This window comes from Saccharomyces eubayanus, chromosome XI (assembly GCF_001298625.1).
Source record: "Saccharomyces eubayanus strain FM1318 chromosome XI, whole genome shotgun sequence".
Taxonomy (NCBI): domain Eukaryota; kingdom Fungi; phylum Ascomycota; class Saccharomycetes; order Saccharomycetales; family Saccharomycetaceae; genus Saccharomyces; species Saccharomyces eubayanus.
In genome coordinates, this window is record NC_030970.1 from 21,589 (window position 1) to 36,302 (window position 14,714).

Below are 14,714 nucleotides of genomic sequence, written 5' to 3' on the forward strand. Positions count from 1 at the left end.
ACCATCACCGCCACCACTGGCAAGCTGCCCTTTATTCTGGCACTTGCTGGATTTCCTTGAGCCCTAACTAAAAATCTTGCAAAAAGTCGCAAATCCTGGAAAAAAGTGAAAATTGAAAAATAAAAATCAGCAAAGTATAAAAGGAAGAAAGGGACAAGACAACTAACCTCAACCATCTACAGAAAACAAAAAAAGCATCCATTCTTGCAGAAAAGCGCTCGGCACGGCGATAGCAACACCAAGACATGGCCTGGTCCAGGAGGACAATCAGGTCTTTGTGTTTCTAACTCGTTTGCCACGCAACGTAGAAGCGATGGTACGATGGGGTGGATTTGTATGATGAGGAACCTGATAGGGACAACAGATTCTCGAATGTGACGAGAAACATCTTTATAGCCCAGTTTTTAGTAGAGCTTAGGGCGCCTTTACTGACTATCCACCCCTCCTTGTACCACGATTTTAAATTTCCGGCTGCATCTGCATCTGCATTTGCATTTTTGAGTTGCATTCACTTGATTGTATGGAGACCTTCTTGTATATAGTTATTACTTATCCTACCACACGGCTACGTGCATCGTGACAAACGGCCGGGTGGCAAAAAAAAAAGGTCAAAGAAATGATCGAAAACGGCTATAAAGTAGAAGAACAACCGCCAATCCCTGTCCCAGAACCTGCATTAGAAGCACCTTGCGTAGCAGAGCAAAGAAAGTATCACTACAATTATGAGCAGTAAGAACACCGGTGCCACCGCCGTAGGAGAGATTGACGAGAGTCTCTATTCTCGTCAACTTTATGTGTTGGGTAAGGAAGCCATGTTGAAAATGCAAACCTCCAACGTGTTGATTCTCGGGCTGAAGGGTTTAGGTGTTGAGATAGCGAAGAACGTGGTCCTCGCAGGTGTCAAGTCTATGACCGTTTACGACCCAGAACCAGTCCAGTTACAGGATCTGTCTACACAGTTTTTTTTAACCGAAAAGGATGTTGGTCAAAAGAGAGGCGATGTGTCCAGAGCCAAGCTGGCCGAGTTGAACGCATACGTCCCGGTCAACGTGTTGGACTCGCTGGAAGATGTCACGCAATTGAGCCAATTCCAGGTCGTAGTCGCCACAGACACAGTTTCTTTGGAGGATAAGGTGAAAATCAACGAATTCTGTCATTCCTCCGGTATAAGATTTATTTCCTCGGAAACAAGAGGTCTCTTCGGTAACGTTTTTGTAGACCTTGGTGACGAGTTCACAGTGCTAGACCCTACGGGTGAAGAACCTCGTTCTGGTATGGTTTCCGATATTGAGCCAGATGGAACAGTGACCATGCTGGATGACAACAGACACGGGTTGGAAGATGGTAACTTTGTCAGGTTTTCAGAAGTGGAAGGCCTTGATAAACTAAACGACGGGACCCTTTTCAAAGTCGAGGTTCTGGGACCATTTGCATTCAGGATCGGTTCTGTCAAGCAATTCGGCCAATACAAGAAAGGTGGTATTTTCACAGAAGTCAAAGTGCCCCGTAAAATCTCGTTTAGCACACTCAAACATCAACTATCCAATCCTGAGTTCATCATTGCAGATTTCGCAAAATTCGATAGAACCTCCCAATTGCATCTGGGATTCCAAGCATTGCACCAATTTGTTATTAGACATAACGGTCAACTCCCAAGACCAATGAATAATGAAGATGCCAATGAATTAATCAAACTGGTCACGGATTTGTCCGTTCAACAACCAGATGTTCTGGGCGAAGGTGTAGAAGTTAATGAAGATATAATCAAAGAGCTTTCTTACCAGGCAAGGGGTGACATCCCAGGTGTTGTAGCGTTCTTTGGTGGCCTTGTCGCACAAGAAGTTTTAAAGGCCTGTTCCGGTAAATTCACTCCACTAAAGCAATTCATGTATTTCGACTCCCTAGAGTCGTTGCCAGATTCCAAAAACTTCCCAAGAAATGAAAAGACCACACAACCACTAAACTCCCGGTACGATAATCAGATCGCCGTCTTTGGCTTGGATTTCCAACAAAAGATTGCTAACTCAAAAGTTTTCCTTGTCGGATCCGGTGCTATTGGTTGCGAGATGTTGAAAAACTGGGCGCTTTTAGGGCTGGGTTCCGGTTCTAACGGTTGTATTGTCGTTACTGATAACGATTCCATCGAAAAGTCCAACTTGAACCGTCAATTCTTATTTAGACCAAAGGATGTGGGTAAGAACAAGTCTGAAGTGGCTGCAGACGCTGTCTGTGCTATGAACCCCGACTTGAAGGGTAAAATAGATGCCAAGATCGATAAAGTGGGCTCAGAAACTGAGGAAATATTTAATGATTCGTTTTGGGAAGGCTTGGATTTTGTTACTAATGCTTTAGACAACGTTGATGCAAGAACATACGTGGACCGTCGTTGTGTCTTTTACAGAAAGCCACTACTGGAATCCGGTACTCTAGGTACTAAAGGTAACACCCAAGTTATTATTCCAAGATTAACCGAATCATACTCTTCTTCTAGAGATCCCCCAGAAAAGTCTATTCCATTGTGTACACTACGTTCCTTCCCGAATAAGATTGATCACACTATTGCCTGGGCTAAGTCTCTATTTCAAGGCTATTTCACTGACTCTGCTGAAAACGTCAATATGTATTTAACTCAATCGAATTTCGTGGAACAAACCTTAAAGCAAAGCGGAGATGTCAAGGGGATTCTTGAATCCATCTCAGACTCTTTGTCCAATAGACCATACAATTTTGAAGACTGTATCAAGTGGGCAAGATTGGAGTTTGAAAAAAAATTTAACCATGATATTAAGCAGCTACTATTCAATTTTCCCAAAGACGCTAAGACATCCAACGGTGAACCGTTTTGGTCCGGTGCCAAGCGTGCTCCGACTCCTTTAGAGTTCGATATCTACAACAATGATCATTTCCATTTTGTCGTAGGAGGTGCCAACTTACGCGCATTCAATTATGGCTTGAAAAGTGATGACTCTGATTCCAAATCAAATGTCGACGAATACAAGTCTGTTATTGACCACATGATTATCCCAGAATTCACTCCAAATGCTAATTTAAGGATTCAAGTCAACGACGATGATCCAGATCCAAACGCTAGTGCTGCTAACGGTTCTGATGAAATTGATCAACTAGCATCATCTCTACCAGATCCATCCACTTTGGCAGGTTTTAAACTAGAACCTGTGGACTTTGAAAAAGATGATGACAGCAATCACCATATTGAATTCATAACCGCATGTTCCAACTGTAGAGCTCAGAACTATTTTATTGAAACTGCTGATCGTCAAAAGACTAAATTCATTGCAGGCCGTATCATTCCTGCCATTGCAACGACAACTTCTTTGGTCACCGGTCTGGTCAATTTAGAGTTATACAAAGTTGTGGATAACAAGACAGATATCGAACAATATAAGAATGGTTTTGTTAATCTAGCTTTACCATTTTTCGGTTTCTCGGAACCAATTGCCTCACCAAAGGGAGAATACAACAATAAGACATACGATAGAATTTGGGATAGATTTGATATCAAAGGAGACGTCACATTAAGTGAGTTGATTGAACATTTCGAAAAAGAAGAGGGTTTAGACATAACAATGCTTTCATATGGTGTTTCTCTGCTTTATGCTTCCTTTTTCCCTCAAAAGAAACTAAAAGAAAGATTAAATCTATCCATCTCTCAGTTGGTCAAATTAGTTACTAAGAAGGATGTCCCCGCACATGTATCTACCATGATTCTAGAAATTTGTGCAGATGATAAAGAAGGCGAGGATGTTGAAGTTCCATTTATAACCATTCATTTATGAATAGCCAAACAATAACCGAACAATAACCAAACAATAACTAAACAAAAAAATAATTTATTAATTACAAATACTATATTATACATATACGTACGACTTTTCATAACCTTTTTTTTAGGAGAAAGAGTTTTTTTATAATTTTCTTTCCAAGAGCCGTGTTGGCTTACAAGGACTTACAAGTTTTTATAGTTTTGTTACTGTTATTAACTTCTGTTAGAAACAATGCGAAACAATTCTCCTTCCTTATTATATAAATCATCAAAGTTTCCTTTTTCAACTACTTTACCGTGTTTTAAAACAGCGATAGAATTACAACACCTCATCATCTGTTCACTATGTGTTATGACCAAAGTCAGCAGGCCAGGTGGCCCTTTTCTAACAAGATCGTTGATAATATGAGAACTGACAGAATCCAAAGCTGAGGTACATTCGTCCAAAATCAAAATCTGAGATCTTCTTAATAATGCTCTGGCTATACAAAGTCTCTGTGCTTGCCCACCCGACAATAAGTTTGTATCAATACGTGTATCCAGCTCGTGAGGTAATGAAGCTACGAAATCATAAATCCCCACGTATTTTAGTACGTCGTAAATATCAACTTCAAGCATTTCACCCAGACAGCCGTAAGTTAAGTTATCTCTAATGGAGCCATCGAAAAAAGAAGGTTTTTGCTCAACTACTGAAATTTGCCTTCTCAAACTTGACAAATTCCAATCATTTACATCTGTACCGTCAATTATAATGTTGTTTGCCTCACAGTTATAAAGCCTTGTTAGTAAAAGAGAGAGTGTAGATTTCCCTGACCCTGACTCACCTACAATTCCCATTGTTTGTTCACAAAACATTTCAAGGTTCATGTTTTTAAAAATAGGGACATTTGGAGCGGATGGGTAGGAAAATGTCAGATTTCGTATCGAAACAATAGGTATATTCTTGTCTCTATAATACTCAGCACCACTTATGTCTAGTGCTCTCGCATCGCTGTCTTCAATCTCTAGAGTATCCTCTTCTTCATCGAGAATTCTATATATCCAACTGGCGGCACGTTGGCCTCTGCTAATATCAGGAATTTGGCCTATTAAACTAGTGCACGACATAATAGTGAACAATAGCAAGGTGAACGTTTCAAACATTTTCTTTGAGGTGTATTCATGAACCAAGACCAGCTTTAGTCCATAATAGTAAAGAATGGCCTGAATACACATGGCAATCATATTTGTCACTGATATGCCAAAGCCCGTAGCAACGGCACGTTTATAGGCAATATGTTCCATTTTTTTTTTAAAATCATGATACGATAATTGAAAATAGAATTCAGCTTGTAGACATTTAATGGTTTTGATACTAGTCATTATTTGATATAAGCAATTTTCTAGCTGAGCGACAGATGTTTTGTAATCCGTTTCATAATTCTGTAAGATGCCACCATAAATAGCTGAGAAAATCACTATCAGCGGGAACATCGATATACAAACTAAACTTAATTTCCAGCCTGATATTAATGCCCAGACTAGTCCTATAGTGGATACAGTAACAAAACTAGTCATTGCACTCAAAAATTCAGAGACTAAAGATCGTAAATCCCTTAGATCATTCAAGACTAAGGCGGAAATTTCAGAAGCCTTGTTACTTTCACCAGAAAACCAGTTCATGTTCTTTCTTGTTAGTTTGTCCATGATTTCGCTTCTAAGATCCATAATCCAATATTCACTACAGTAACCTAACAGGAATCCCTTGAAAAAATTAAAAATACCATCTGCTGCAGCCACACCAAGAACAATAAATGACCATTTCGCCAAGTAAAATGAAGAACCGGTATTCCCATCTGTGGATGGGACAATTCCTTCCATCAGGAAACTGAATGTGTATGAAAATACGGGATTTGTGGCACCGGCAATGAGAGAGCACAATAACCCTAAGATCAAAATCTTCTTATATCTAATATCCTTGATCATTCTTTTTATGATTGCAGAAATGCTTAAGATTTGGGGCCCGGTTGAGCTTTCGATATCATTTTCTTGTTTTACAGTATGTACGTTTTCTTCGTCCTCGATTCTTATTCTTTTTGTCTTGTAGTTCGATCTCTGGCGATGAGTTGTTTCATAAAAAGATAACTGATCTGTTTCACTATACTCTAATTTGTTTAGGTCTACTCCGATTTTGGGAGTTTCCAGTTGAGAGTTAAAACTTTCCGTGGTGTATACAGAATCTTCCTCAGTCTCTGTATTGATGATAGTTTTCGCATCAGAAAAGTCGTTTTGTAGACAGTACCATTTACTGAATGTGGTAGCGGAGTCAGCCAACAATTCCGATTGGATACCACTTTCAATAACTCTACCTTCTTGCATCACGTATAAATGATCATCAGACTCGATTTGACTTAGATCATGTGTCAGTATAATTGTGGTCTTTCCTTTTCTCCAGTGTCGAATTGCCTTCATCAATAGGTCGCGATGAACTATATCCAACGCAGAGACAGCTTCATCCAGGAATAATATTGGAGTATCTCTAATGAATGCACGGGCGATAGCAACTCTTTGCTGTTGCCCACCGCTTAATGATACACCTCCGCTCCCGATTAATGTTTCTAGTCCGTCAGGGAGATCTAGAATCAGCCTATCCAGGAGGGCCATCCTACATGCGTCTTTGATTATACTGTTATTTCCAATGATGTTGGTGTCAGCATTTCTTATTGAACCTGTTGAGCCTAAAAGTATATTCTTTTTTAAGGTATCATTAAATAGAGTACAACGTTGCTCCACAACAGTGATATTGCTGATTAGGCTTTTTCGTTGGATTGATTGAGTATTTCGGCCATTGATTAAGATCGACCCATCATAGTTATCGTAAAAATTCAATAATAAGTTGGATATTGTAGATTTACCGGAACCTGATTTTCCAACTATAAAAGTGAACTGACCTGCAGGAAATCTTAAATTAACTTTTTGCAAAACGGTTTCTGAAGGTCTACTTGGATATGCAAACGAAACGTTCTCAAAAACCAAATCACTAGCGGCATAGTCTAATGCTGGTTGGATATGCCTTCTAGTATTTAAGGCATTCTGTTTGGAATTACTCTCCAGTAAAGCCATAATTTTCTTTAAAGCAACTTCACCTTTCTGAAGAACGACAATTTGATGTAGAGTATTGTTCAAAGTGGAGCCTAGCATGATGCACGAATGGAAGCAAGTGATGACATCATTGATGTTTAATTTTCCCTTTCTGATCATGGTAGAGCCAAACCAGAACCCTTGGACAAACATTGTCAATGTTAGGAATCTCAGGATCCCAGCATTAGCAGCGACATAGAGACAACTCTTGATGAAAAACGTGTTGCAGCTCAAAATAATTTCTTGAAATTTCTGTCTTTCTAAAGGCTGAGTACAGTACAATCTCACTAATTGAGCGGCATTCATCGACCATGTGAACAACTGAGCTGCTTTGCTGGTCTCTGTATTTTCCTTTTGTGTGTACATATGGATCATTTTGGAAAATATCACAGCAAATACGGTGATTACTGGAGAACTACAAAGGATAATCAAAGTCAGTGACCACGAATAGTAGAACGATGTCCCTATAAGGGCGCATATGGCGACAAGGTTTTGGAACGTTACAGCAGATGCCTCCGCTGAGCTTGCTCTCAGTTCCTCCACGCATCTGTTTACCTGAGTGAAATCTCCTAGCAAAGTTTCGTTGGCATCGTACCATTCCATCGGCTTCGTCTCCAAATATGCCTCCAGTAGTTGCGACCGTATTCTAAAGCCTTGTCTTTCACCAATACGCATCCAAGCGGTTAATGAAAGCCACATGGCTGGTACAGAGGCAACTCCAAGCGCCATTACTGCCATTGATCTTCGCACCAGTTGCGGGTACAGATCATGATGGGCCCCACTAAGTACAAACACCGATAGTAAGTCGAACACCCTGCCTGTCAAGACAGAAGTAACTGCCGGTACCAGACCCGTTGCCACTGTACTCACTACCATTACCGATAGCAGTTTGTAGTCATTGCGTATGCTTAAGTTCTGGAAGATGTGGTATCGTCTTCCACTCTTGAAATCTCGAAGACAGTTCATCGTATGCTTTTTCTCTGCTTGGAATTGTCAGGTTATCGAGTGTTTCCTCGAAGGAAAAACAAGTAGAAAACAGTGGACACACCAGTACGCTTATAAACCCGGGCATTAAAACGTATCTATGACAATTTGGCAGATGTTTCATCTTCATCATAGAAACGCCTATTTTATGTGCCATGCACCATGTAAGTTTCCCGATTAGGTAATTACATGGTGAAAAAAATAAACATAAAATTTTCCAAATGCAGCACGGATTTGAAGCCAATTAAGCAAGCAACAGATCATAACACGGAAGAGTGGCTCACAAGATGGAACTAAGATCTGTAATCTGTGCCAAAAAAAAAAAAAAAGAAAGAAAGAAGCAAGTGTGCACTAACTCAATTCTGAAAGTGAGTGAGTTGTCGAAAACAAAAAATAAATTTAAATGCCCTCTGTGGGAATTGAACCCACGATCCCCGCATTACGAGTGCGATGCCTTACCACTTGGCCAAAAGGGCTGAGTAATTTATATGTGAGATGAATATTGCGGCATGGGTATTTTCTGCAGTTCTTGTGAACGTCGAAACCATGATACTAGTTGAAGAAAGGTCTCTAGCAGGCATAGGGTGGCCATTTCTACCAGGTGTTTCAGCATAAGATGTTTATGCTGACAATCCTTGGCAGCAGGCACTGAGGTATGATACGTAAAACGTTTAAGAAGACATGAGGATCTGACTGTGGTTTCTTTTTTTTAATTTTTTTTTTTGTCTTTTGGTATGTCTTGATTTTTTTTCTGTAGTTCATTATGGGTATACAGTGCTTTACGTGAAAAGAACCTGAATAAAAGGCTAGCGAACAGCGATATTGCAAGAATGGTGAACTACGGAACACACAGTAGTGAGGCTTTGAGAGTGCTGAAAACGCCTAAGTTTGTATCAAAGTATGGCAACGTAACGAGCAAGCAACGCTTTTTCCTTAAATGGAAGATACAAGACAAGATCTGCGAGAGCAAATACCAAGAGTACTTGAATGAGTACAACACCTTTGTGCTTTATGATTGGGAAGGCAGCAACGCCGCTACTGCCGGCGACGATTCTTCTTACAATATGCCCTACCTGTGGCAAGAATTCATAAGGGAGGGAGTGTCGACAGGAAAGATAAACGACAGGCTTCCGACGGTCTTCATGAAGAAGAAATTGAGGAACTCTGCCATGGGTCGCTGCTTGGGGCTTGAGTTCCTCACTGAGCCCAGCCAGTCGACGCACGAATACCGGTGTTTGTTTCAGACAGTACAGGATATCACGTACCTGTCGCAATTGCTCCTATTCAATAGCACACAAAACATCCCGATGAGGTTGAAAGTGCACACCATCGGCATAAATATCAACTCTGGCCCCAAACGTTCCGTGGTCGGCAATGCCAGCGACACTGGCATGAACGAAGCGGTCTCGTATATCCAGCCGCTGCTGGAAGAATCCTCTCGGATGTACCGCAACCTGAACTACTGGAAGCTTCTAAAGATAGCACGTAGAGACGCACATAATGAACCTCTGGACGGGAGCACAAGCATCAAGTCGCAAGTCAAGCTTTTACTGGACCAACTGGCCAYGAACCAGATGACCTCGCCCTCGATCACCGACCACAAGGGTCACAACTGGCTTGTATTCACAAGAAGTCAGTAGTGAACAGTACCATGCTATGCTAGGAGCCCTTAACTCATAGATACTTGTATAGAATGCACAAATATTTAATGACTATCACGTTGGGCATCTCTCAGCTCACTAAGAACGAAAATATTATAACGAACTAATGCTGTTAAGAAAGATTGGCATACCAACAATAACATCTCCTACTACTCTAAACTGTGTAACAAACAACGCAATACTCTGCACTCTCGCACGCTTACAGATGTTATTGGACGACCAGCTGAAGTACTGGGTCTTGTTGCCCATCTCGATTGTGATGGTGTTGACTGGTGTGCTCAAACAGTACATCATGACGCTTATAACGGGGAACAGTGCTAATGAAACGCAGCCAAGAGTGAAGTTGACAGAGTGGCAATACCTGCAATGGGCACAATTGCTGATCGGTAACGGTGGGAACCTCTCTGCGGAGGCATTTTCTGCCAAGAAAGAGTTTCTCATCAAGGACCTCACCGACGAAAGACATTTGGCCCAAGCCAAGCAACAGGACGGATCGTCTGCCGGAGAGATGGTAAACCCCTTCAATGACCCGAACATGTCTAATGCTATGATGAACATGGCCAAGGGCAATATGGCCAGTTTCGTCCCACAGACCATTATCATGTGGTGGGTCAACCACTTCTTTGCGGGATTCATTCTTATGCAGTTGCCCTTCCCCTTGACCGCCAAGTTCAAGGAGATGTTGCAAACCGGTATCATCTGTCAAGACCTGGATGTGAGATGGGTCAGTTCCATTTCGTGGTATTTCATCTCTGTGCTCGGGTTGAACCCAGTCTACAACTTAATTGGGTTGAATGACCAGGACATGGGCGTACAAACTGGAACGGCAGGACCACAGGGGCCTCCACAATCGCAGGTGGACAAAGCTATGCAAGCTATGGCCAACGATCTGACCATCATCCAGCATGCGACGTGTCTTGATAGCGTTGAGCAGAGGGTTTTGGAACATTATATGTAACACGCTGCTAATTATGCACGTATATAAAAATTGAATAGATAGCTTTTGGTTTTAGCTGTATAGATCTACAAAGTTATCCCTAGAATCTGCCGCTCCGTAAACACCTTGCCACGATATCGGCCTAACAAACTTGCTTATTGTTGATAGGCTTGCGATGGCCTTTTGGGAAGTGATCCATTGCAGAAACTGTTGTGAATCCAGTGAGTTGTCACCCTCATTGGCTAAGCAGCTACAGTATTTGATGCTGCGGAAAGTTTGAGGCCTTTGTGAAGCATTAAGTATGTGGAAAATGATCTTGTAGATCTGCTGGTCAACGGATATCTTGTCTTGGAAACTCGTTGGCGTGAACCGTAACCAATTGTTGACCATTGACTCTTGGGCGTTAAGACGAAGTGTCGACAAAAGATCAGACACATCATCGATTTGAACCTCACCCAGCGAATATATCTCGTGCGGGCGCACAATAACGCCATGTTCATCCTCCATTGCACTCAAAGAGTCCCAGATGCATATCTCCTGTACGTTGTACTTGCTCAAGAGGGGCAGAATAACCTCTACGATGAAATTATTCAAGTAGTTCACTGATACTAGCGGTGTTCGTTGCTGTATGGCGTAGATATTCCGTTCTCTGTTGTGAAATAACTCTAAGGCGCTACTGTACTTCATATCAGTGCCTCTGTATAGTGAGTCACCACCATCTTCGGGTCTATCTAGCGGTCCTACGAATTCCACTAGGTACTTAGAATCTAACGCCTCCACGAATTCCCACTCGTTCGATTGCGAATTCAGTAGCCAATCAACACTCAATTGCGGTATGTTCCCGACACTGACTAGCGGTAATACCAAGCAGCTCATTTTATCTTCTTATAGGTGTGTGTTATATTCTCAGACCTTCGATATCCTTACTTTTGGTGTGGGTGGCTTTTTTTTTTGGAACTTAATTATTGTGGGATCAATTTTTTTGGACTCAAAGCGAAAAACTGAAAAATTAACTAACAACAAAAAACTAGAAAATTTTTTCTGATTACATCAATTAGTTTTGGAATATTGAGTGTAAACAAGTCACAGAACAAGTATTTCCAGTCATACAAAGGAATGCTAGAACGGATCCAGCAGCTGGTAAATGCAGTAAACGACCCACGCTCGGATGTCGCCACCAAGAGACAGGGCATTGAGCTACTGAATGAAATTAAATCTTCAGAGAATGCCATGGAGATATTCATATCACTGGTCATCAACGAGAATTCGAATGATCTTTTGAAATTTTATGGATTGTCTACTATAGTTGAATTGATGGCTGAGGGCTCAAATGCCAATGCGAACAGCTTAAATTTGGTCAAGTTTGAAATTACTAAATGGCTTAAATTCCAAATTTTAGCCAATAAACAAACCAGGTTACCTGATTTCTTAATGAACAAGATTTCAGAAGTGCTAACTACTTTGTTTATGTTAATGTACAGTGATTGTAATGGGAACCAGTGGAATAGTTTTTTTGATGATCTGATGAGTCTTTTCCAAGTTGACTCGGCAATTTCCAACACTAGTCCGACCACTGATGGCAACAACCTTTCAGGTCTTGAATTTTTCAACAAGCTTTGTTTGATGATCAATTGTGAGATTGCTGACCAAAATTTTGTTAGATCCAAGGAATCTCAATTGAAAAATAATAATATAAAGGACTGGATGCGTGATAATGATATCATGAAACTGAATAACATTTGGTTTCAATTTTTAAAACTGGATGAACAAGTTGTTTCACAGTTTCCTGGATTAATCAATTCTACTCTGGATTGTATAGGCAGTTTCATTTCGTGGATCGATATTAATTTAATTATTGATGCAAATAATTATTATTTGCAATTAATTTATAAATTTTTAAATCATAAAGAAACCAAGATTTCATGTTATAATTGCATACTGGCCATCATTTCCAAGAAAATGAAACCTATGGACAAACTGGCCTTTTTGAATATGATCAATCTAACCAACGAACTGACTTATTACCATCAGGCCATATCAATGAATCCTCAAATCATTACATTCGATAATTTGGAAGTTTGGGAAAGTTTAACAAAACTGATTACTTCATTTGGTATGGAATTCACCATTATCATTGAGCAAACGAATGACGATCCTAAGCTGGACACTTTATACAAACAATCGGTTATTTCAAACGTTGATACAATTTTACTAGAAAAAATAATACCAATACTTTTGGAATTTATGAACAATGAGTTCGATTCAATAACAGGAAAAACATTCCCATTTTGGTCGAACTATTTGGCTTTTTTGAAAAAGTATAAAGCATCTTCACCAAATTTCATACCATTGCATAAGGATTTCTTAAATAATTTCCAACAGATTTGTTTTAGAAGGATGAAGTTTTCAGATGATGAAGTCACACAGGATGATTTCGAAGAGTTTAATGAAACTATAAGGTTCAAATTGAAAAATTTCCAAGAAATCATTGTGGTAATCGACCCAAGTTTATTCCTGAATAACATTACTCAAGAAATATCCACAAATCTAATGAATTGTAAAAATGAAAACTGGCAAGTTTTTGAACTGACTATCTATCAAATTTTTAACCTAAGCGAATGTATCAAGAACAATTACTTCGGTTTGATTAAGAATGAAATTATGACTTCACAACCTTCACTGACCTTAGTACGATTTCTAAATGAATTGTTAATGATGAAAGACTTTTTATTGACCATCGATAATGAACAAATCCAAATTTTATTCATGGAATTAATTGTCAAGAACTATAATTTCATATTTTCGGCAAGCGCTAACACGGCAAACGCCACTGATGATGATGAGAAATATCTCTTGATCTTGAACATTTTTATGAGCCCATTTGCCATGTTTAATAAGAGGGAAAACGTTAGACTTAGATCATGGTATTTATTCACAAGATTTTTGAAACTAACCAGGATTAACTTGAAAAAAATTCTGTACACAAATAAAACTTTAGTCAATGAAATCACCAATAAAATAAGTCCATTACTTCATATTAAAATAGCCTCAATTAATTCACAAGGGACAGATGATAATGATACAATTTTTGATAATCAGTTGTACCTTTTTGAAGGTATTGGGTTCATAATCACATTAAACAATAACAATCAGGACACCGCTTCTTCATCGTCATCATCTTCTTCTTCTAGTACCACTGCTACTACTGCTACTATGAACTATGATATATTAGACCAAATATTAACGCCACTATTCACCCAACTAGAAGGCTGTATTACACAAGGAGCTTCACCAATCGTAATTCTTGAATGCCATCATATACTAATGGCCATTGGTACTTTGGCTAGAGGTTTACACATTGGTTTGGTTCCTGAAAATCAAGTTAACAATATGGTAGTTAACAAAAAACTAATCAATGACTCCTTAGTCCATAAATTCTCTAATATTGCAGAGGTTATATTAGTGACATTTTCTTTTTTTAACAAGTTTGAAAATATCCGAGATGCATCTAGATTTACTTTTGCCAGATTAATTCCGATTTTAAATAATAAAATTTTACCGTTTATTAATAAATTGATTGAATTGATCTTATCATCTACCGATTTGAAGTCATGGGAGATGATTGATTTCCTTGGGTTTCTATCTCAGCTAATTCATATGTTCAATACTGACTTAAACTGTTACCAATTGTTTAATCAATTACTTACCCCACTAATCAACAAAGTCCACTCCATTATCAAAGAAATTGATGAGCAGCACGACCAACAAGCAAGCATTAATAAACCTATAGACAACTCTGTCACAACCACCGCTGCCGTAAACAAAAACATAGTGGTTACCGATTCCTATAGAGATAAAATATTATTGAAAAAGGCATATTTTACATTTTTACAGTCATTCACCAATAATTCCGTCACATCGATACTATTATCAGATATAAACAGATCAATTTTGCCTGTCATATTGAACGATTTGGTCACTTACACGCCACAAGAGATTCAAGAGACGTCGATGATGAAAGTATCATTGAACGTTTTGAGCAACTTCATCAAACGTTTCGGAAACGGGTCATGCTTGGATAATGATGATATCAACAGAGACCCAAATTTGAAAATCGACGGTCTAAACGAATACTTCATCATGAAATGCGTTCCGATAATTTTCGAAATTCCGTTCAATCCGATATACAAGTTTAACATAAAAGAGGGTAATTTCAAAACGATGGCAT

At 39.4% G+C, this 14,714-nt stretch overlaps 5 protein-coding genes and 1 non-coding gene across 6 annotated transcripts; 3 read left to right on the plus strand and 3 right to left on the minus strand.

The window, feature by feature from the left end:
* Nucleotides 1-722: 722 nt before the first annotated feature.
* Nucleotides 723-3,797, plus strand: UBA1 (E1 ubiquitin-activating protein UBA1; the record flags this gene model as incomplete). Its single annotated transcript, XM_018366257.1, has 1 exon — nucleotides 723-3,797. One exon carries the CDS (start codon nucleotides 723-725, stop codon nucleotides 3,795-3,797), a length of 3,075 nt encoding a protein of 1,024 aa, XP_018220849.1.
* Nucleotides 3,798-3,997: 200 nt separating this feature from the next.
* On the minus strand, nucleotides 3,998-7,870 carry STE6 (ATP-binding cassette a-factor transporter STE6; the record flags this gene model as incomplete). Its single annotated transcript, XM_018366258.1, has 1 exon — nucleotides 3,998-7,870. The coding sequence occupies one exon, from the start codon at nucleotides 7,868-7,870 to the stop codon at nucleotides 3,998-4,000; it is 3,873 nt and encodes a 1,290-aa protein (XP_018220850.1).
* A 422-nt stretch (nucleotides 7,871-8,292) lies between these two features.
* Nucleotides 8,293-8,364, minus strand: DI49_3176. The gene has a single exon. It is a non-coding gene; the product is annotated as a tRNA-Thr (tRNA).
* A 354-nt stretch (nucleotides 8,365-8,718) lies between these two features.
* On the plus strand, nucleotides 8,719-9,528 carry CBT1 (Cbt1p; the record flags this gene model as incomplete). Its single annotated transcript, XM_018366259.1, has 1 exon — nucleotides 8,719-9,528. One exon carries the CDS (start codon nucleotides 8,719-8,721, stop codon nucleotides 9,526-9,528), a length of 810 nt encoding a protein of 269 aa, XP_018220851.1.
* A 127-nt stretch (nucleotides 9,529-9,655) lies between these two features.
* Nucleotides 9,656-10,507, plus strand: EMC3 (ER membrane complex subunit EMC3; the record flags this gene model as incomplete). The annotated part of the gene is made up of 1 exon (XM_018366260.1): nucleotides 9,656-10,507. One exon carries the CDS (start codon nucleotides 9,656-9,658, stop codon nucleotides 10,505-10,507), a length of 852 nt encoding a protein of 283 aa, XP_018220852.1.
* A 51-nt stretch (nucleotides 10,508-10,558) lies between these two features.
* Nucleotides 10,559-11,362, minus strand: ADD66 (Add66p; the record flags this gene model as incomplete). Its single annotated transcript, XM_018366261.1, has 1 exon — nucleotides 10,559-11,362. The coding sequence occupies one exon, from the start codon at nucleotides 11,360-11,362 to the stop codon at nucleotides 10,559-10,561; it is 804 nt and encodes a 267-aa protein (XP_018220853.1).
* Nucleotides 11,363-14,714: the final 3,352 nt, after the last annotated feature.